Source organism: Sus scrofa, chromosome 16, assembly GCF_054392235.1.
Source record: "Sus scrofa isolate SSC_HxYL_T2T_F1_AM1 chromosome 16, Sscrofa_HxYL_maternal_Yorkshire_Landrace_v2.0, whole genome shotgun sequence".
In the NCBI taxonomy this organism is placed as follows: domain Eukaryota; kingdom Metazoa; phylum Chordata; class Mammalia; order Artiodactyla; family Suidae; genus Sus; species Sus scrofa.
This window is the reverse complement of record NC_139398.1, coordinates 55742814-55767376: the sequence shown is the minus strand read 5'-3', so window position 1 is coordinate 55767376 and position 24563 is coordinate 55742814. Positions and strand designations below refer to the sequence as shown.

General features: G+C 33.9%; 1 protein-coding gene across 38 annotated transcripts in view; it reads left to right on the top strand.

The window, feature by feature from the left end:
* Positions 1-24563, top strand: part of ADAMTS6 (ADAM metallopeptidase with thrombospondin type 1 motif 6) — a 308356-nt gene that overhangs the window by 179424 nt on the left and 104369 nt on the right. For 36 of the 38 annotated variants that reach the window (XR_014831410.1, XR_014831406.1, XR_014831407.1 and 33 more), the window contains one exon: positions 22269-22376. Coding sequence is in view for 18 of the 38 variants with exons in the window: in XM_085002386.1 (XP_084858512.1) it covers positions 22269-22376 (108 nt within the window). In the remaining 20 variants the exon portion in view is untranslated. The remainder of the gene's footprint in view (positions 1-22268; positions 22377-24563) is intronic. The other 2 variants (XR_014831409.1, XM_085002387.1) reach the window with 1 other exon arrangement.

The window sequence follows — 24563 nt, the reverse complement described above, 5'->3', positions numbered from 1 at the left end:
ACAGACACCGCTCAGCTATTGCATTGCTGTGGCTGTGGTGAAGGCCACCTACAGCTCTGATTTGACTTCTAGCCTGGGAACCTCCATAAAGCCACAGGTGTGGCCCTAAAAAGACAAAAAAAAAAAAAAAAAGTCTGTGTCTATCTCAGAAAAATATATTAAAAAAAAATCTTTTCCAGTTTTATAGAAAAATATTTCAGGGTCTAAATAATATAGGGAGATGTTCATAGTAGATACACAACATAAGAATGTTGAATGAAAGAATAGGATTTTTAAACGACAAATTGTCAAAAATATTCAGAAGCATTCCCATTGTGGCTCAGTGAATTAAGAATCTGACTAGTATCTATGAGGCTGTGGGTTCAATCCGTGGCCTCACTCAGCGGGTTAATAATATAGAATTGCTGTAAGCTGTGACATTGGTGATGGAGCTCAGTCTGGCATTGCTGTGGTTGGTACAGGCAGCAGCTGTAACTCTAATTCGACCCCTAGGCTGGGAACTTCCATATGCTGTAGGTAGGGCCCTAAAAAGAGGGAAAAAAAGAGAAAAAAAATCCTGATAAGGCCTGGTTCCTATTTTTATGCAAACAGTGTGTTTAAAAATCCCTTTTGAAAATTAATAACAACAAAAGGAATTAAGTTTTAATGTAGTTGAGACTAAACATTTTATGCACTGTGCGGTACCAGTTACTCCTCTTGGGTGCTTTACAAAGGAAACTGAGTTTTTAAATATCCCTTGAGTGACAAGTATATTATTATTTCTGGTAGGCTTTCACATTTTGTGCACTAGATTTAAAGATTGTATGCAACTATCTGAATATCTAGACCTTGAGTAAAAGTTTGGTATTTATCTCTCTGTCTATTTTTGTTTCTGTATGGTTTTAGTTTCTTTTTTTCCTTGGGTTGATTTTTCCCTCAGAAGAAGTCAGTCAAACTATAATCACAGTCTTTATATATACGTATAGCTTTAGTAGGCTGGAATTCCTGATCAAATGAAATTACAAATTTTCTGTTAGATTATTCTTATCTGTGGTCTCTCATTTTTTTGTTAGCAAGTAGAAAAATTAATCTACATATAGAGCTATATATTACTAACAGAGTTCTTGGATCATAACAGATTCTTTACAACCACTTTCACCTCTTAAACTTATGCCTAAAAAATTGAGTTTATACTATTGATGACACCCATACACACACCAAAACATACCTGTTTTGTCTGAATTATCTCTAAGGTTTTAAATGATTTTAAACGCACTTTAGAAGATGGTAGTGGCTTTAAAAGTGAGAGTGCAGTCAGGTAAACAAGTCATGTTTCAGTTGGTATCTGAGGGGAAAAACCAACCAACCCTGATTCAGATACCTATCTGAGTGTAGCATCCTGAGATGAATGCCAAACACAAGTGCTGGAGGTTTAGAAGAGCACTGTAGCCTTTTAATGAAGAGATACTTCTGGTGTTGAGGCATCTACAGAATGATTCATAACTGGAGCAGTGGTCAGCTTTCCATCTCTTCACTTGGCCATTATGTGGTCATTGTAGGGATTATCAGTGATTACATTGATAGTTATGAAAGATCTTGCCTAAATTCTTCTATGTTCATTAATATACATTTTAGATATATTTGGCCAGTGGAACAGAATAGAGACCCAGAAGTGAACTTATGCATACATGATCTTCCATATGTCACAGGTGCAGCCATTAAAAAAAAAAAACAAACCACTCAAAGTGAATTAAAGACTTATGTAAGATCCAAAATTGTAAACCCTCTAGAAGAAAATATAGGAAAAAAACCTTCTTGATTTTGGTCTTGGCAATGATTTCTTAGATATGACATTAAAGGCACAAGCAACCAAAGCAAATGTAGACAAGCGGAATTTCATTGAAATGAAAAGCTCTGCACAGCAGAAGAGCAGTCAACAACATGAAAGGGCAATTTATGGAATTAAGAGAAGTTACTTGCAAACCATACACCTTATAATGGCTTAATGTCCAAAATACATGACGGAGTTCGTTCCCATTGTGGCGCAGTGGAAATGAATCTGACTAGTAACCAAGAGTTGTGGGTTTGAACTCTGGCCTCACTCAGTGGGTTGAGGATTGGCATTGTGGGGAGCTGTGGTATAGGTCACAGATGCAGCTCGGATCCTGCGTTGCTGTGGCTGTGATGTAGGCTGGCAGCTGTAGCTCTGACTCAACCCCTCACCTGGAAACTTCCATATGCTGTCTGCTGTCCATTAACTATTACCTTTGATCTCAAATTGACCACCAATAGATTTTACTCAGCCACTTTTTAGAGGTGAAAGCAGTTACTTGTTATCATAAGCCTCAGAAAGCTGAAGAGTATGACAAGCATACAAAGTGTTTTCATTTACCTAGCACATAGCAGACATTCAATAATTATTTCCCTTTCCTCTGAATATCTCTGTCATCCATGACACCATTCCTATGTAGCTGATTTGCTAGTGGTGGTTTAGGAGAATCTGAGCCATCTGTACTTTGCGAGCATATTAAGATACTCTAAGGGACTCATTCTCATCCTTCAGTTTCAGCTCACGTGTGGTTTCTCTTAAGACAGACTTTCTGTCTGATCCATCTACATACAAAGGCTTCTGTCAGTAACTTACCTTTATGCTACCAGTTAAAGCATAAAGGAAATTATTCTTTTTATTTTCTTCATAGCACTTATTACAATCCATAAACATTTTGCTTATTCAATTTCTGATTAATTAGTTAAACGTATCTAGGTAAGGCCTTCCCTAACAACCTTATCTAAAGTTGCACATGTACATGTGCACACATGTATACAAACACACTCACTTCCTGTTATTTTTCCTTGCTTTATTTTTCTCCTTACCATTTATTATTTTCTAACATACTATATATTTGCTTATTCATTTTGCTTAATGTCTGCTTTCCCTGTTAGAATCTATTTTCCTTGAGGCAGAAATTTTGCCTGTTTCTTTCATTGCTCTATCTCTAACACTTAAAACAGTGCCTGGCTCATACTAGGTGCTCAATAAATATTTGCTGAATGAGTGAACTGATAATTATGAGAATGTAAGTTCCATGAGAACAAGAATTCTACCTATTTGTTCATGGCAATTTGTAAAGTGAGTAGCACAATACCTGCCTCATAATAGGAACTTGGGAAATATTTCATGAGTAAATGAACAAAAAAATTATCTGGAAAAGAGATAGTGGAGACAAACCTTTGTGAAGACCCTGAGGATATGTATTTGAAAAACTAAGAGAAGGCCAGTGTGGCTGAAACTCTCAAGGCAAGCATCAAATACATGAGGCAGGAAAAGAGTAGGATCCAAATCAGTCTATGCTTTTAGGGTATGTTAAGAATTTTAGCTTTTTGTCTTAAGAGTAATGCTCTTAATAGTCTTTAAGAGTACTAAAGGACTTTTAATGAATGAGACCAAGAGAACTTACTGATGTGCAGAAAATCATGGAACTTCAAAGACACATTATCTTAGGAAAAATTTAGTTTTATAATCTTGGAAAACCGTATTGGAAAACTGAAGACTTTTTTTATATTGATCTGTGTCCTTTTCTTTCTCTTTTTCTGTTCCCTGACCCCCAAACCCACCCTAAAAAGAATACTAAAGCAACTCTGCCACTGATAATTCTCCCTTATGGTAATGCCCTTTGCTTTTCTAGGTAATTCACAATTTACTCTTTTTATATTGGAGGGTGCTGCTCCATAATTTTGAGATCAAATGAGTGGAGATGTTTATGTATAGAAGTGTGTGGGATCCATAATTTTGATTGCAGAATCTGGGAGTTCCCATTGTGGCTCTGCAGGTTGGGAACCTGACATAGTGTCTGTGAGGATGGAGGTTCGATCCCACGCCTCACTCGGTGGGTTAGGTATCCTGTGTTGCCATAAGCTGAAGCATAGGTTGCAGATGTGGCTTAGATCCAGTGTGGTGAGGGCCTCAGCTGCAGCTCTAATTGCACCCCTAGCCCAGTAACTTCCATAAGCTACAGGTTCAGCCATAAAAAGAAGCAAAATGAAACAAAGATTTGCAGAATCTCAGTGTATTGTGGTGGAACCAGAACACAGAAAAAGAAAATATGCCATACCTTTGGAAACTTGAAGACTTCTCATTCATTTTTAATCTTTCCAGGGGAAATGTATTTGTGGAAGGGATATATATATATATATCCCTTCCACAAATACATATATATATATACAAATATATAAATAAATATATATATATAAACAAATATATAAATACAAATACATATATATATATATATATATATATTTTTTTTTTTTTTTTTTTTGTCTTTTTGCTATTTCTTGGGCTGCTCCCGCGGCATATGGAGGTTCCCAGGCTAGGGGTCGAATCGGAGCTGTAGCCACTGGCCTACGCCAGAGCCACAGCAACGCGGGATCCAAGCCACGTCTGCAACCTACACCACAGCTCACGGCAACGCCGGATCGTTAACCCACTGAGCAAGGGCAGGGACCGAACCCGCAACCTCATGGTTCCCAGTCGGATTCGTTAACCACTGCGCCACGACAGGAACTCCAATATATTTTCTTACTTATAGATTGTTAAACTTTTTAATGTTTCTCTTTTGCATACCTTAATTAAATGACTAATGATAGAATAATCTATAAATTGGTAAAGTGTACCACATTAGCTTCACTTTTAAGTTATGAGAAATTTTTAAGATCTAATAGTAGATATGAAAGATCAAAGGAAATATGTTTGTATATAAAATTGGATTTAATAATTGTACTAGAAAATATGGCCTTTCTCTATATATTCAGTCAACTGTGCTGAAGTCTGAATACTTCATTACCTAAGGAAATCTACCCAGTAGGCCAATTTATTATCATAAGGTTGTTTGGTAAGCATAGAATTAAAATACAGGACTGTATAAATTGTTTTTATTAACATGTCAATTAATAACTATAATAAGCATGCCATCACGCTATGTCTGCCTGAAGTATAGCTCTTTGCAGTTCTAGTAACCTGCTAGAGATAAGGTATTTGAGTTCTCAGAGTATTATCCCCCTGGAGTGTACTTAATAAAGACGGACCTATTTTATCTCTTAGACTCTTTGTTATTAATGTTTTCATGCTTACTCCCTTTTGTTTATTATTTTATCACTACCATTTAGCTAAGATTCAAGTCATTTTTGCTTTCTCATTAAGAATCATTGCAATAAAAAATACTTTATTAGTCTTTTTAGGGTACTGTTTGCTACTTAACCTAATTTTTTAAGAGATGCAGATAACTTGGGAGAGGGTAATAGTGAAATACTTAGAAGTACATATAAGGGAAGTTTAAAGAAATTGAGTTTGAGTAGCCTGTAAAAAGAAAGCTAAATTTTGGCTTCAAAATCACATTCAGGCTTAGGAACATTTATTATAGTTTGATTGCTGGTAACAAATTGTTCTCCTTCCCTACCAAGAGCATAAAAAAACATCGTGGCCTTAATTTTTACAGCTGGAAGGTTGTAGATTAGGTAGTAGGAAGAATTTCAAGTTATTAAATACTGGAATTTTGTACAGAGGGAGATTAGAATCACTTTCCTTGAAGATTTTAAGGTAGTATAAGTATTCTGCCATATGGCTTGATGTGAGCTTAGAGAATAAAAGGCATGGCATGCAACACCTCAATATTCTTTTGGAGTCCAAATATGTTTATTTATCAGGCATATACTTGACAATAAGTTGATTTAATTTTTATTTTTCCTCAAATATTAAGCCAAAATCATAGGTTCATAACCACTTGTATTCTTTTTTTTTTTTTTTTTGTCTTTTTTTGTGATTTCTTGGGCCACATCTGCAATCTACACCACAGCTCATGGCAACGCCAGATCCTTAACCCACAGAGCAAGGCCAGGGATCAAACCCACAACCTCATAGTTTCTAGTTGGATTCATTAACCACTGCGCCACGACGGGAACTCCACCACTTGTATTCTTAGAGATCATTAGTTTTTACTCTGGGTTTACTTCTGAAAAGTATTTTTTAAACCATTTAATAATTTTAACCCCTTCAAATTGATAATTAATTATTTAATCTGAATTTCTAGATTAATTTTTTGTTTATATGTGTATTTAATGTATATTTAAAATACATAATGAAATACACCCTTGTGTGTATGTGTGTATATATATACTTTTTTTTTTTTTTTTTTTGCCTTTTTAGGATCTCTTGCACTTAAATTACCCGTGTAACAGGATTAACCTATTTAAAGCTGAAATAAAGGTGCATTATTCTCTTTCTTCAGATGGCTACTAAACACCTGGAGCCAGGCCATGGGGTCACCATATGTTGGTTTTCAATTTTCCTTTGTATTATACAATGATGAGTAACCTTTTTAATCACAGATGCTCCTTCTTGACCTCTTCAGTGCTCTGCTCTCTCCCTTGGCTGTCAGGATCCTTTATTGCAAACAGCTGTTGAGAGATGTTACCGATAGGATAATGAGGACAAAGAGAATGTTTCATATCCAGAACCAAGGACCCTAGATGACAGAGTTTAGGGTTTCTCAAGGGTGGAAAATTTGTATCTCTTTATCTGTCTTTACCATTGTTTAAAAAATTTAAAAAAAAAAACCATCAAGTGATAAAAATTCCATTTTATCTCCATGTACTGTCTTCCTAAATGATATAATAATTATAAAATGCCTTGCACTTTTATAGTATCCCTTTCCCCCTTATGTGAGCTCATTTAACAGCAATATTACTTGAAAAGCATGGAAACATTAGAAAAAATAATTTGTTTCTTTTATTGTACTGAAACGGTCTTTGACTGTAAACTAATCAACTATTCTATTCTGATCAAAGGAGCCCAAGATCAGTTCTTTACAAAGTTATTTTCTGAATATCAAGTAAATTATTTTACATTAGATAATTACTTTAAAATCCCACTCTATATATTATTATGATTTATACTTGCTAATATTTTTATTGTTATTAATGTTTGAAAACAGTGCCATTCATTTGAAAAATCAAATAGACTATAAAATCTGGGAGGTTATATTAAAACTTTAAATAGGTTAAAATATTTTAAATGTCTTTTGTAAGACCATGGAATACTTTTCAGGAGTAGGTTAACATTATCTTTAAGTGGTGATGTTACATTCAGAAGTTATAATAATAATAATGTAAAAATTGGTGCCTAAGCTCATGTATTGAATGAATATGTTTATGAACTAGTACATGATAGTCTTGATTTATATATCTTCCTTTAAGATACAGATAATGGGTAGAAGGCTATTATGAACATTTGGTGAGATTTTGTATTACATTAAAATACAAGAAAACATTTACTAATCAGCTTTATTGGCCAATGACTTTTTTCAGTTTTGATGCATTTAAGGAAATGGAAAAGTAGCTTAATTGTGTGGCAGTATTTGGGGCATTATATCAGACATCTGATTCAAATTTAGATATAGTTAGGAATGAAGAAAATTGCTGTCTTTATGAACCTAAATATCCTCACACTTTCTAAGAAGACTGTTGTGATGATTAAATGAGATATGAATGTGAAGATGCCTGGGGAAGTAACTAACAGTGTACCCTGAAAAAACATTAGTTCCTTTTTCTCCTGCCAACAACATTGCTGCTAAGAAGTCATTAACTGTTAAGTGTATGCTGGAGTATCTCCAGCAATGGGAGATTGAGCTTTACTTTATGATTGTTCAGCTCTGACTTTTGGAAGATTTTTCTATTCATTGAACTGAAATCTGCACACTCCTACCTTTTCTAACTTTTTCAGTTTTATTGAGAAATAATTGAGACATATATCAGTGTATAAGTTTAAGGTATATAACATGATGGTTTGATTTACATATATGGTGAAATAATGAATACATTCGGTTTAGTTAACATCTATGATCTCATATAGATATAGTAAAAAGAAAAAAGTTCTCCTGGTGAGAGCTCTTAGGATCTATCTTTTAACGATTTGCAGATGCCCCCACCCCTTGCTTTTACCTGTTAATTGAACTGAGTTTTTATGAAAGTGGTTTCTGTTGGAGACAAATACCCTCAAACATCTGACCTACATCTCTAGAAAGGAAACATCACAAGCCACAGAGTTTAAGCCCATCAAGGTACAACTGATTGGCACACTGAGAACAAATGCCAGCAGAGATTTATTTAATAGCACAAATATTTAGCTAGTACTGTTGACATTTTTGTTTTCTGGCTACAAAGTTACATAGGTTTTGAGTGGTCTGCTCTAACACTATTTTTTTTAATATACCCTGTTTTTACATAAATGATTTTGGTTTTTTGGTTTTTAAATCTTTTAATTTTTTGACCACACCCATGGCATGTGGCAGTTCCCGGGCCAGGGAATGAACCCAAGCCATGGCAGCAACTGTTATCATTGCAGTGACTATGCCAGATCCCCAACCTGCTTCACCACAAGGGAACTGGTCATAAGTGATTTTGAATAATGCAGGGTTTCCCACAGAATGCATTTATCACCTTTCAGTAGAAAGCTTGTATGTATCAGAACCAAAAGAGAGAGAAGGAGTGTGCCATAAATGAAGGGGAGTTTTAGTTCAAGTGGTAATCTGAGCTGATATTGTCCATGTTAAGATAGGAGACATCACCTTGGGCATGAACTAGGGACCTGGAATGGAGACCCTTTCATAAAGCCATAACTTTAGGAGAGTCATCTTTCTGTGTTAAAAGAACTAAATGGAAGTGACAAGTAAGCTTATCTGCCCTTTGCTCTGTGTGGGGAAAAATAGTTCCCTTGAGAAATTGAAGCCTTAGACTCGTAATAAGAACATTAGAACAGAGTAAGATTTTATACAGTCTACGTACATGGTGCTGACCAATTAAATCAACATGAGAACTGTGACATCTTGGAATGTATGACTGATAGAAACAAATATATGAGACTACACTTCTACAATTCTGGAGGAAATAATATTTACTTAAGATGAGCCTGAATACCAAACAACAGAAGTCAACATGCAGAAAGAATAGTACCCTAAGAAAAAAAGATATGGAAAATTGAAGAGATTAAGAAACATGGTGGTTAGAATGAGAAGGTCCAATATAGGTAGAATAGGAGTTCCAAAAGAAATAATGGATAAAAGGTATATTAAGAGATAATGGCTAATAATTTTTCCAAATCAAAATAAGATACAAACCCTCAATGCATAAATCACAATTAGATAAATGAAAAGAATACCTAGATACAGTAGTGAAACTGCACTAAAACAAAGACAAAGAGAATGCTTGAAAGCAACTAGAAAGACTATCACAAAGAAAAAATTAGAATGACCAGTGACTTTTCATCAGCCTCTGTAGAGTCTGGATACCAGTGAACTTAACACCTTCAAATGCTGAAATAAGATCAATATAAGCCTAGAATTCTATATTCTACCAAAGTATCTTTTTAAAAATGAAGGTAAAATAAATATATTTTCAGACAAATAAAAATGAGTCCCTTGCTAAATTAACTACTAAAGAACATATGGCAGGACGAAAGAAATTGAATTCAGAAGGTGGTGATAGGATATAAGAAGCACTTGGTTATCAAATTTTGATCAATTCATGGTTCACAAATTTTTAGATTTTTATAGACTCGGAAAATTTCTCTCCAAAAATTAAAGAACCAAATTAGGTGCCAACTTTTACATTTTCCAAATAGGGACATTTTGTAAAGCTTGCCATAAACATACACACTCTCAGAAATTTTAGAGTCTTTTGTGAAACTGAGAAACTAAAAATAATAATATTTAAGTAATAAGTTCATTGAAATAAAAAATTTAATTTCATGAAAAAAATCTAACCACACTGACATCATTCTTCTAATGTCACCACAGAATATTAAAACCTTTATCACAGAGCATTACCAATCCATGGCATTTGGGCTACATGTCTAATTATACCCTACCTTCTCCCTGGTTCCTATAAATTCTAAGCAATTGTGGTATTTTTATCATAGAATTAACCTACTGCTTTTTTTTTTTTCAGTTTAAACTTCATTTATTCAGCTTTCCGTGACCACCTAAATCAGAGTCTTTATCACATTACCCTGCTTTATTTTTTTAATTTAATTAATTCTTTTGTATTTACAGTTGTACAACTATAATCACAACCTAATTTTATAAGGTTTCCACACCAAATTCCCAGCCCACGCCCCCCACCAAACCTGTCTCCTTGAGTAACCATAAGTTTTTTAAAGTCTATGAGTCAGTTTCTGTTCCGCAAATAAATTCATTGTATCCTTTTTGTATATTCCACATATAAGTGATAGCATATGATGTTTGTCTCTCATTATCTGACTAACTTCACTTAGCATGATAATTTCTAGGTCCATACATGATGCTGCAAATGCCATTATTCCATTCCTTTTTATGGCTAAGTAATATTCCATTGTGTATATGTACCACATCTTCTTTATCCATTCCTCTGTCGATGGACATTTACATTGTTTCCATGTCTTAGCTGTTATATATAGTGTAGCAATGAACTCTGGGGTACATGTATCTTTTTGAGTCATGGTTTTCTCTGAATAGATGCCCAGGAGTGGGATTACTGGATCAAGTGGGAATTCTATTTTTAGTTTTTTGCAGAATCACCATACTGTTTTCCAAAGTGGTCACACCAATTTACATTCCCACCAACAGTGTAAGAGGATTCCCTTTTCTCCACACCCTCTCCAGCATTTATTGTTTATAGACTTTTTGATGATGGCCATTCTGGCTGGTGTAAGGTGGCTCATTGTAGTTTTGATTTACGTTTCTCTGAAATTTGTGATGTTGAACATCTTTTCATGTGTATCTGGGCCATCTGTATGTCTTTTTTTCGAAAATTGTCTGTTTAGATATTCTGCCCATGTTTTGATTGGGTTTCTTGCTTTTTTTGTTGAGTTGTATAAAGTGTTTTTATATTTTGGAGATTAAGTCTTTGTTGGTTGCATCATTTGCAAAGATTTACTCCCATTCTGTGGGTTATCTTAACTTTTCTTTTTTTTTTTCAATTGTTATTTCCCCGATACAATTTTTTTTCTACTGTACAGCATGGTGACCCAATTACACATACATGTATACATTCTTTTTTCTCCCATTATCCTGCTCCATCATAAGTGACTAGAAATAGTACTCAGTGCTACACAGCAGGATCTCATTCCTAATCCACTCCAAAAGCAATAGTTTGCATCTATTAACCCCAAGCTCCCAATCCATCCCACTCACTCTCCCTTCCCCTTGGCAACCACAATATTCTCCAAGTCCATGATTTTCTTTTTTGTGGAAAGGTTCATTGTGCTGTATGTTAGATTCCAGATATAAGTGATATTATATGGTATTTGTCTTTTTCTTTCTGACTTACTTCACTCAGTATGGGAGTCTCTAGTTCCACCCATGTTGCAGCAAATGGCATTATTTTGTTCTTTTCTATGGCTTAGTAGTATTCCATTGTGTGTATATACCACATCTTCCTAATCCAATTGTCTGTCAATGGACATTTGGGTTGTTTCAATGTCTTGGCTATTGTGAATAGTGCTGCAGTGGACATGCAGGTGTGTGTCTTTTTTAAGGAAAGTTTTGTCCAGATATATGCCCAAGCATGGGATTGCTGGGTCATAAGGTAATTCTATGTATAGTTTTCTAAAGTACCTCCATACTGTTCTCCACAGTGGTTGTACCAGCTTACATTCCCACCAACAGTGCAGGAGAGTTCCCTTTTCTCCACACCCACTCTGGCATTTGTTATTTGTGGGCTAATTAATGATGGCCATTCTGACTGGTGTGAGGTGGTATCTTGTGGTAGTTTTGATTTGCATTTCTGCAATAATCAGGGATGTTGAGCATTTTTTCATGTGCTTGTTGCCCATCTGTGTATCTTCCTTGGAGAAATGTCTATTCAGGTCTTTTGCCCATTTTTCCATTGGGTTGTTGTCCTGTTTGCTGTTGAGTTGTATAAGTTGCTTATATATTTTAGAGATTAAGCCCTTGTCAGTTGCATCATTTGAAACTGTTTTCTCCCATTTTGTAAGTTGTCTTTTTGTTTTCTTTTGGGTTTCCTTTGCTGTGCAAAAGCTTTTCAGTTTGATTAGGTCCCATTGGTTTATTTTTGCTTTTATTTCTGTTGCCTTGGAAGACTTACCTAAGAAAACATTTGTATGGTTGATGTCAGAGAATGTTTTGTCTATGTTCTCTTCCAGGAGTTTTATGGCATCTTGTCTTATGTTTAAGTCTGTCAGCCATTTTGAGTTTATTTTTGTGCATGGTGTGAGGGTGTGTCCCAGTTTCACTGATTTACGTGCAGCTGTCCAGGTTTCCGAGCAATACTTGCTGAAAAGACTATCTCTTTCCCATTTTATGTTCTTGCCTCCTTTGTCAAAGGTTAATTGACCATAGATGTCTGGGTTTATTTCTGGGTTCTCTATTCTGTTCCATTGGTCTGTATGTCTGTTTTGGTACCAGTACCAGTACCACTCTCTTGATTCCAGTGGCTTTGTAACATTGCCTGAATCCTGCTTGGATTTTGTTCCTTAGAATTGCTTTGGCAGTTCTGGGTCTTTTGTGGTTCCGTATAAATTTTTGGACTATTTGTTCTAGTTCTGTGAAAAATGTCATGGGTAATTTGATAGGAATTGTATTGAATCCATAGATTGCTTTGGGTAGTAGGACCATTTTTATGCTATTAATTCTTCCAACCCAGGAGCATGGAGTATCTTTTCATTTCTTTACATCTTCTTTAATTTCCTTGATTAATGTTTTATAGTTCTCAGCATAAGTCTGTTACTTCCTTGGTCAGGTGTATTCCCTGGCATTTGATTTTTTGGGGGGGTGCATTTTTAAACAGTATTGTATTTTTGTATTCCTTTTCTAATATTTCATTGTTAGTATACAGAAATGCTACTGATTTCTGAATGTTAATCTTATATCCTGCTACTTTGCTGAATTTCTTGTTCAGTCCAAGTAGTTTTTGGGTTGAATCCTTAGGATTTTCTATATATAGTATAATGGCATGTGCATACAGTGACAGTTTTGCCTCTTCTCTTACTATTTTATTTCTTTTGTTTGTCTGATTGCTGTGGCTAGGACCTCCAGTACTATGTTGAATACCAGTGGTGAGAGTGGGCATCCTTGTCTTGTTCCAGATTTTAGTGGTAATGCTTTTAGCTTTCCTCCATTGAATATTATATTTGCTGTGGGTTTGTCTTTAATGGCTTTAATTATGTTAAGGTATGTTCCCTCTATACCTGCTTTGGTGAGAGTTTTTATCATGAATGGATGTTGGACTTTGTCAAGTGCTTTCTCTGCATCTATTGAGAAACAAGGTTTAAAATGGCAATAAGTACATATCTGTCAAAAATCACCTTAAATGTCGATGGACTGAATATTCGAATCAAAAGACACAGAGTGGCAGATTGGATAAAAAAAGCAAAAACCTTTAATCTGCTGTCTATAAGAAACTCACCTTAGGGCAACGGACACATATAGATTGAAAGTGAGGGGATGGAAAAAGATATATCATGCCAGTGGACAAGACAGGAAATCAGGAGTTTTAATACTCATATCAGACAAAATAGACATTAAAATAAAGGCCATAAAGAAAGACAAAGAAGGACACTATGTAATGGCTAAAGGATCCATTCAAGTAGAGGATATTACAATCGTCGATATATATACCACTAATATAGGAGCACCCAGATACCTCCAACAAATACTAATGGACATAAAAGGAGAAATAGATGGGAATACAATCATAGTAGGAGACTTTAACATTCCACTCACATCAATGGACAGATCCTCTAGACAGAAAATCAATGAGGCAACAGAGATCATAAAGGACACAGTAGAAAAGTTAGACTTAATCGACATTTTCAGGACATTACATCCAAAAAAATCAGACTATACATTCTTCTCAAGTGCACATGGAACATTCTCAAGGATTGATCACATACTGGGGCACAAAGCTAACCTCAACAAATTTAAGAGTATAAAATTATTTCAAGTATCTTCTCTGACCGCAATGGCATGAAACTAGAAATCAACCACAGGAAAAGAAACGACAAAAAACTGACTACATGGAGACTAAACAACATGATACTAAAAAAACAATGGGTCAATGAGGAAATCAAGAAAGAAATTAAAAAATACCTCAAGATAAATCATAATGAAGACACAACCACTCAGAATCAATGGGATGCAGCAAAAGCAGTGCTCATAGGGAAATTCATAGCAATACAGGCCTTCCTCAAAAAAGAAGAAACATCTCAAATCAACAACTTAACTCACCACCTAAATTAATTAGAAAAAGAAGAATAAACAAAACCTAAAGTCAGCAGAAGGAAGGAAATCATAAAGATCAAAGAGGAAATCAATAAAATAAAGATTTGAAAAACAATAGAAAAATCAATCAAACCAAGAGCTGGTTCTTTGAAAAGGTTAACAAAATTGACAAACCTCTGGCCAGACTCACCAAGAAATGGTGAGGAAATAAGAAATGAAAAGGCAGAAGTCACAACAGATAATACAGAAATACAGAAAACTATGAGAGAATACTATGAACAATTCTGTGCTAACAAATTTGACAACCTAGAGGAAATGGACAACTTTTTAGAGACTTACAGCCTGCCAAAACAGAATTGAGAAGAAATAGATCAACTGAACAGACCGATCACTAGAAGTGAAATTGAATATGTCATAAAAACACTCCCTACAAATTAAAGTCCAGGACCAGATGGCTTCACAGGTGAATTCTACCAAACATACAAAGAAGAACTTATACCCCTCCACCTTAAACTTTTCCAAAGGAGATGGAGAAGGAAAACTCCCAAAGACATTCTATGATGCCACCATCACCCTAATTCCAAAATCAGACAAAGATACCACCAAAATAGAAAACTATAGGCCAATATCTTTGATGAATATAGATGCAGAAATTCTGAACAAAATTTTAGCCAACCGGATCCAACAACATATCAAAAAGATCATACACCACGACCAGGTGGGATTCATCCCAGGTTCACAAGAATGGTTCAACATATGCAAATCAATCAATGTCATACACCACATTAACAAAAGTCAAAAACCACATGATCATCTCAATAGATGCAGAGAAAGCATTTTCTTTTTTTCAAATGGTTTCCTTTGTTGTGTGAAAGCTTTTGAATTTAATTAGGTTCCTTTGATTTATTTTTGTCTTTATTCTAGGAGGTGGATCAAACAAAACGTTGCTGTGATTTTTGTCAAAGAGCATTGTGCCTATGTTTTCCTCTAGGAGGTTTATAGTATCTGACCTTACATTTAGATCTTTAATCCATTTTGAGTTTATTCTTGTGTATGGTGTGAGAGAATGTTCTAGTTTCATTCTTTCACATGCAGCTGTCAAGTTTTCCCAGCACCACTTATTGAAGAGACTGTCTTTCCTCCACTATATGTTCTTGCCTCCTTTGTTATAGATTGGTTGACCATAGGTACTTGGGTTTATATCTGGACTTTCTATCCTGTTCCATTGATCTATATTTCTCTTTTTGTGTTTTGATGATGTAGCTTTGTAGTAGAGTCTGAAGTTAGGGAGCCTGATACCTCTGATTCATTTTTTTATTTTATTTTATTAATCTATATTTCTCTTTTTATGTTTTGATGATGTAGCTTTGTAGTAGAGTCTTAAGTCAGGGAGCCTGATACCTCTGATTCATTTTTTTAATTTTCACTATTGCTTTGGCTATTCAAGGTCTTTTATGTTTCCATTCAAATTTTAAAATATTTTCTTCTAGTTCTCTAAAGAATGTCATTGGTAATTTGGTAGGGATTGCATTGAATCTGTAGACTGCCTTAGGTAATATCTTCATTTTGACAATATTGATTCTTCCAATCCAAGAGCATGGTGTATCTTTCCATCTATTTGGGTCATCTTTGATTTCTTTCATCAGCATCTTATAGTTTTCAGAGTATAGGTCTCTTGTCTCTTTAGGTAGGTTTATTCCTAGGTATTTTAGCCTTTTTTTGATGAGGTGGTAAATGGGATTCCTTCCATAATTTCTCTTTCTGATCTTTCAATGTTAGTATATAGAAATACAGTTAATTTCTATATATTAATTTCTGTGTCCTTCAGCTTTACCAAATCCATTGATGAGCTCTAATGGCTTTCTGGTAGTGTCTTTAGGATTTTCTATATACAAACAGTGATAGTTTGTATATGTTTGTATATGTCATATACAAACAGTTTGTATATGTTTGTATATGTCATATACAAACAGTGATAGTTTTACTTCTTCTTTTCCAATTTGGATTCCTTTTATTTCCTTTTCTCCTCTGACTTCTGTGGCTAGGACTTTGAAAACTATGTTGAATAGTAGTGGTAATAGCAGACATCCTTGTCTTGTTCCTGATCTCAGTGGGAATTATTTCAGCTTTTCACCATTCAGAATGATGTTAGCTGTGAGTTTGTTATATATGGCCTTTATTATGTTTAGGTAAGTTCCTTCTATGCCAACTAGGTGGAGGGTTTTCATCAGAAGTAGCTGTTGGATTTTGTTAAAAGCTTTTTCTGTGTCTATTGAGAGGATCATATAGTTTCTATTCTTCAGTTTGTTAATATGGTATATCACACTGACGGACTTGTGAATATTGAAAAATCCTTGTATCACTGGGATAAATCCCACTTGACCATGGTGTAAAATCCTTTTAATGTATTGCTGGATTTGGTTTGCTAATATTTTGTTGAGGATTTTTGCGTCTGTGTTCATCAGTGATAATAGCCTATAATTTTTTTTGGGGGGGGGTTGGTATCTTTGGTTTTGTTTCAGGGTGGTGGGAGCCTCATAGAGTGAGTTTGGGAGTTTTCCTTCCTCTGTGATTTTTTGGAATAGTTTCAGAAGGATAGATGTTAACTCTTTTCTAAATTTTTTATTAAATTCACCTGCGAAGCCACCTGGTCCTGGACTTTTCTTTGTTGGAAGTTTTTTAATCACAGTTTTGATTTCAGTACTTCTGATTTTTCCATTCGTATTTTGTATTTTGTCTTGGTTTAGTCTTGGAAGATTGTACTTTTCTAGGAATTTGTCCATTTCTTCTAGGTTGTCTGTTTTATTGGCATCAAGTTGCTTGTAGTAGTCTCTTATGAATCTTTGTATTTCTGTGATGTCTGTTGTAACTTCTTTTTCATTTCTAATTATATTGATTTGAGTTTTCTCTTTTTTTCTTGATGAGCCTGGCTAAGGGTTTATCAGTTTCATTGATCTTTAAAAAAAAAAAAAAGGTTTTCGTTTCATTGATATTTTCTATGGTTTTCTTTGTGTCTATTTCATTTAATTTGCTCCAATCTTTATGATTTCTTTCCTTCTGGAAACTCTGGGTTTTGTCTGTTCTTTCTCTAGTTGCTTTAGGTGTAAAGTTATGTTGTTTATTTGAGATTTTTCTTTTTTCCTGAGGTAGGCTTGTATTGCTGCTATAAACTTCCCTCTTTGAACTGCTTTTGCAGCATCCGGTAGGTTTTGAATTATTGTGTCTGTTGTGATTTGCTTCTAGAAATTTTTAATTTCCTTTTTGATTTCTTCAGGGATGCATTGATTGTTTAGTAGCATGTTGTTTAGTCTCCACGTGTTGATGTATTTTGCAGTTTCTTTCTTGTTATTGATTTCTAGTCTTAGAGCATTATGGGCAGAAGTGATGCTTGATATGATTTCAGTTTTCTTAAATTTACCAAGTTTTGATTTGTGGCCCAGAATGTGATCTATCCCAAAGAATGTTCCTTGTGCATTTAAGAAGAATGTGTATTCTACTGCTTTTGGATAGACTATTCTATAAATACCTATTAAGCCCATCTGGTCTAATGCATCATTTAAGGCCTGTGTTTCCTTTTCGTCTTTGTGTCTGGATGATCTGTCCATTGCTGTAAGTGGGGGTTAAAGTCCCCCACATTATTGTGTTATTGTCAATTTCTTCTTCTAACTTTGTTAGCAGTTGCCTTATATATTGAGGTGATTCTATATTGTGTGCATATATATTTATAATTGTTATATAATCTTCTTGGATTGATCCTTTGATCATTATGTAAGTCCTTCTTTGTCTCTTACAATATCCTTTATTTTAAGGTCTATTTTGTCTGATATGAGTACTGCTACTCCAGCTTTCTCTTGATTTCTGTTTGCATGGAATGTTTTCTTCCACCCTCTCACTTTCAACTTTTATGTGGGCCTAGAACTGAAGTGGGTCTCTTGAAGACAGCATATATATATGGCTCTTGTTTTTGTATCCATTAACCCAGTCTGTGTCTTTTGGCTGGGGTATTTAGTCCATTAACATTTAAGGTAATTATTGATATGTATGTTCTTACTAGCATTTTATTAATTTTTTTTGGACTTGTTTTTGTTGTTTTTTCTTCCCTTGTTCTCTTGTTCTCTTATCTTTGTAGTTTGATGACTATCTTTAGTGTTATATGGCCCTCAAGGCCAAATGCTCTGGGAGCTCCTCCTCCCAATGCCAGATTCCAGGTGTGGGAACCTCACCTGGGGCTCAGAACTCTCACTCCTGTGGGTGAGCCTCTGTGATCTAGTTAATTCCAGTCTGTGGGCCACCCACCTGCAGGTATGAAGTTGCTTATGTCTCATAATCATCCTTCCAAACAGGTCGATGTGGCCTTCTTTTTGCCTTTTGGAGTAGGATATCTTTTTTCATAGATTCCAGTCTCTTTCATTGGGTTGTTCAGCAGTTGATTGTAACTTTGTTTTTTTCATGAGAGAAGGTGAGTTCCAGTCCTTCTATTCTGCCATCTTAATCTCCTCTTCCCATAACAGTAACATTTTTCTTATTGAATAATGGGTGCTTAGTAGATGTTCTTTAATGAATGGGAAATAATGCTATTACTTTTTTTTTACCATACAGTTTTTCTAATTGATGAGACGTTGATCCCGTGAAATTAGGGATTACATTTCCAGTTTTCATTGTCATGTAACAGAAATTTCCCTCAGTGGAAATTGTTGATGACTTCTCTCTCCTTCCTTAGTTTCGAGGGCAAGCATCAAGAACCAAAATTCTCCTAGAGATTCCTCACAAATGAACTGTAGGTTTAGAGAAGGGAATTAATTGCCCTAACACACAGGCAATAATTTATCATTTCATAGAGATTATGAAACTGATCTTAATACATCTTAACTTCTGCTATAAAAAAAATCACAAGTATGCGAAAGAGAACTATGTTCTTCTAGAGCTAAGCTGATGTGTGGTCAAGAAAAAAAAATCATTGCTCCCTCTCATTAACTGTGCTCCATCACCTCATATAGTATTGAGGAAGATTAATTCAGCATGCATTTAACTTTTGCTTGGGACTTACCTTCTGGTGCTTATTCAGCACCTGATATACACATGCAAATAGAACTGATATTCCCCTGCAAATATATGAACCATGGTCTAGGATCCAGCAGTTTAGAATAAGAAGGGAATTTCTGAAAGTGTGAAATTGTTTTTACATTCTTTCAGGAAGTATACCTCTTGCTTTCTTGGTATTAAATAATACTTTCTTGATTTTATCTTCCAATCTTCTTAATTGGGATATTAAAATCTTTCTTATCCAAGATGATATTCTAAATGAGAGGTCTGTTCTTCAAACAGACTAGTTTAATATCCTGAGATTATTCCCATACATGGATTTCCAGTCTCATACTTTAAACAATAGTCTATGAAGTTAATGTCCTACAGAATTCAAATCCCTAAGAGCCCACTAAGGTAACTGTCTTTTTTAAAGTATGAATCACCTTTCAAAATGTGTCATTCCCTAAAGGATAAGAGGGCTCTATCAGTGGGCTCTATTGTTAATTCTGAGATTAAAGATTCTTTGTCAAGATTATTATTTTGAGAACTTGCCATTTTGGGTATAGATTTTCAACATATTTTTGCAAAATGGAGTTTCTGTATTTTGAATAAATAGTATGTTTTCCTAATAGATTCTGTGAATAGTCTTTTTCACTGATAGAATTTTCATTTCATAGTTATGTCTAAAATATACTTTAGGCTTTTTTTTTTTTTTACTTCTGTCTAAAGTAAGATTTAGACCTAATAAAAATCTTAAAACAGCAAAAATATGGTTTAGGATTATGGGTCTTTTTAAAAAAAATTTTAGTGCATTGTCCTAGCAATGTTTCTCTATTTTTGTGAACACATTTCTTTTTGAATATGATTATTTTTGATACATGAAATAATATTTTAAGAGCTTAAAATGTTAATCCTACTGCTTTTAAAGTAAACCAAAAGAATATATTAGGTTCCATAAAGTAAGAAATCATCTCCTATAGAAAAGGAAGAATAAAGTAGTATAAATAACCTTCTCTTTAAACAGAAACTGAAACTTTGAAAGAAAGTAGAATTTGTAGTACCTTGGATTGTTAGAACAGAAAAGTTTTATCTTTATATTATAATCCACAGCACATGTTAGTTTTCTTTTCTGATGCTTAACTTTTCTTCTAGCTCATTAGTTTTCTACATGGAGTTTGCAGTAGATAAATAAATTATATATAATAGATAAATTTTTTAAAATATCTATAAAGTCTACTAAATATATTATATCTCTTTATCTGCCTGGTGGAGGGGAGTACCCTAAAGAGAGGTCCAGAAAGATCCCATCTTTTTGCTTTACTCTGTGGGGCATTTCCATTTGTAGCAGTAGTTAATCAGTGAATTCAGTATGTTACCACTGTATTTCTGAATTGTGTATATGTGACATAAATCCCTTTAAATTTTTTTTAAATTAAGATATAATTGACCAATAACATTATATTAGCTTCAGGTGTACAACATAATGATTCAGTAGTTACAAATATTGCAAAATGATCACCAAAATAAATCTAGTTAACATCCATCACCATACACAGTTGTAAAAATTTTTTCTTCTGGTATATGGCATAAAGTGTTATAATTATGTTTTGAGAATAAAAGAGCAGTTGGGGAATAACCGCAACAGAATTGAATGTTGTTATATATAAATGTATCTTTGCTTCCAGATTCATATATTTTTATTGCAAATATGTTTTATACTAAATGGTTTCAATTTAAATTAAAAACTTTTCATATCAATAATGATGGTAATTAGTGATCATCCACAAAAATAAACTGAAATTTTTTAGTATTTTCTTCAAAGTAATCTTTTTTTGGCTATTCAAACACTTTACTTAGGAACATGTTGGACAGCTTATTTTAAAATCTGATAGATTAATATAAGTGTGAACAAAATGAGGTATTTTAAATTTCTAACATTACAAAAAGTGTTGTAATTCTCCTATGCTGTGGTGGGATAATGAGAAACCATAATAAAGAAGACAGAGTAGCTCCAAATAACATGTGAAATATATCAGTTATGGAAATGGCACATAAATAGCAGCATTTGCTCCAAACCAAATTTCCCTTTAATGAAAGTGGACTACTTTAATGAACCACATCTGTTTCTTTTTTTTTAGTGATTTTTATTTTTCCATTATAGTTGATTTACAGTGTTCTGTCAATTTCTGCTCTACAGCAAAGTGACCCAGTCATACGTACATATATACATTCTTTTTCTCACATTATCTTCCATCATGCTCCATCATAAGTGACTAGGTATAGTTCCCTGTTCTGTACAGCAGGATCTCATTGCTTATCTATTTCAGTAGGTCTAGGAAGTCATCTACTTTGGCAATACTCTATGAGTAATCAGCGAGTTTGTGCTATTGCATGTTTTGGGGAGTAATAAACATATATTTCCTTCCTAGACAGTCATTCTTTCTCACTATTCTTCTCTATTAATGAAATTTCAGTATACTATATTTAAAAGATTCTAATCAGCATTAAAAATGAAGATATGCTTTATCCACTGAAATAAGAATTATAAAGACAAATGTTTAAGTGATTTTGAGAAATGGTAACCCACCTTCCAGAAGGACATCCTTCAAAATCCTTATCTCTGATGCAAGTGACAAGTAATGCTTAATATTACTTACATACTGTGGAGATATATATATATATATATATATATAAATTTTTATCATCATATAGTTGATTTACAATGTGTTAGTTTCTGGTGTACAGCAAAGTGATCGTATGTATTTTATATATATATATAATTCTTTTTTAGATTCTTTTCCATTATAGATTTTTACAAGATATTGAGTATAGTTCCCTGTGCTATACAGTAGGTCCTTGTTGATTATTTTATATATAGTAGTGTGTATATTTTAGTCCCAAACTCCTAATTTATCCCTCCCCTCCCCACATTTTATAGAGGAGTAGACATGATTTTAGTCTCACTTCTGATCAACTTGCTTTTGCCTTCTTTCCTAGGAAGTGTGTAGAGAGCTCTGGTGTCTCAGCAAAAGCAACCGCTGTGTCACCAACAGTATTCCTGCAGCTGAGGGAACACTTTGTCAAACTGGGAATATTGAAAAGGGGGTAAGCTCCAATGATTTATTAGCTATTTGTCATATAGACTAAACTGATAAATTTCTGGTATGATATTCAACCACTAGGAAATTATGCATACTAATGAAAATATACTTGGGAAAATAATAAATTCCTAGCCTAATGAATTATGTTGATAGCTGCAAATATGCTTTGTTTAAAAAATCATCATGAGTATTTTCGGGGTCAGTTTCCTCTCACTATACATATATTTTTGATTTGCATTTGTACAAAAAAGTCCAACAACAGTGTTATTTAATATAGTCTGTTTAGTCATATGTCTTTTTTTCCTGATAATTTCTGGAAAATTATGTTATCCTAAAATAGATTTTATAACTATAGTATAATGAGTCACTTTTATATTACAATATGAAAGAATAGTAGAAAAATTAAGCAATTTATTGAGCATAGATTTGTTGCTAAATAATTGTTTCATCAGCCTACTTTTCAAAAACTATAATTATTAAAAATTACTCAAAAAGATAAGAATAGTTTAGGCTATTCCTGAAATTCTTTAGGATTTACTCTATGTGGATCCTAGAATTTATTGCTATGGACTGAATTTACAACAATAGCTACTACTGTCATTTGTTCTCAGTTCTGACTTCTTCCATGTTAGTTGGGCTAGTTTCAACAAAGATTACACTGAATTTCAGTTTACAATCTGATGTTTAAATAAAAAGAATGAAAGCTTTTGGGCAGCTGTCACAGTTTATTAATCCTTGCTGACGGCTTCATTCAGGACCCATGACCTAGTGCCATGTTGATGGCTTTTCCATGCTGAGTTTGGAAATGTTGGTAAATTATGCTAAATGTATAAATTGATAGAGTCATTTTAAAAAGATTAAGAATCTTTTTCTGAAACTTCGTGAGTAGCCAATAAAAATACAGAGACCTTCACACACTACCAAAAATTCCTTGTTTTTTTTCACAGAAGTAATAGAAAATATTAGGAACTACATTCTTGAAACAACAGTCTAGGTTTGTTTTGGAACCAACAGTTCTTGTCAACGACAAGTAGCAATTCACATCAATCTGTATTTAGAAGAAATACACAATTGTAAGGGGAAAGTCCCTGTGAGAATCTGTTTCTATAATTTGCCATTGATTGATTATTATTCTTGTGATCTACACCAATGGGCCACTCTTTCTATTTGCCTGTAATAATACTAGGCCTGATGGCTCTCTTTATTTTACTTTATTTTTTAACCTAAGGCATAAAAAACTCAATCTTTTAAACACCATTGCTCCCCTGAAAGCATTCTATAAATTATATAATAACTCTAAATAAGTAAGCCACAGGTAGTGCCTATCTGAGAACACAAACCTCAGTCATCTTTATGGTAAACACATATTTAATATTGAATCATTTGTCCTCTGAAATGTCATATCTTACAGCTTATGTGTATGTTTTTGATAGAGGTGACATTTTTCATGAAAGTTACAGACAATTTTAAAGGCTACCTAGAAAATGCTCTAAATAATATCAAAGCTAGAAGTATTAAACTTATATTTAAATAAGCATATAGATGGGAAATAGAATTACTTCTGAGACTAAATAAGAGTAAACACAGACATGAGAAAGTAAATAAAATGGGGCCCAAATATATTTGATTTCTAAAAATTCTCATTCTTTATCTAGGCTAATGGTTGTCAATTTTTTGATCCTTAAACACTTTCTTCACATGCAATGTATATAATTCTAATATGTACATTTGAAAAAAGTGGCAATGCTCAGATTAAAAGAATCCCTTGCTTGCCTGCTTACCCTGTCCTTAGAATCTTGTCAGCTTCCAGAATACTTTAGCAGAATATCTTTGACTCCATGAAAAATCTATTTAAGAACCTGTAAGTGAAGAAAAGTTTGTCTACCAAGAGGCTGTTAATATTCACAATATTAGAGTGTAGTTTCATAAAATCAATACATTGTATTTCACCATCAAAAATTAATCTACAAAACAAATCATAGCCGTTCTTCCAGACTTAGAAGGTTGGTAGACAGCTTTAAGTATGGCACTAGGGAGTGTTTAAATGAATGAATGAATGAAAAAAATATATATCATACAGGGTCCTAGAAAGAAAAAGGACAGAAGTCTAAGAGAAGACTTTCAAAGTATTTCTATAATTAACTTTGAATTTATGAAGAGGCTTTCAAAGAATAGATCAACCTACATTTTT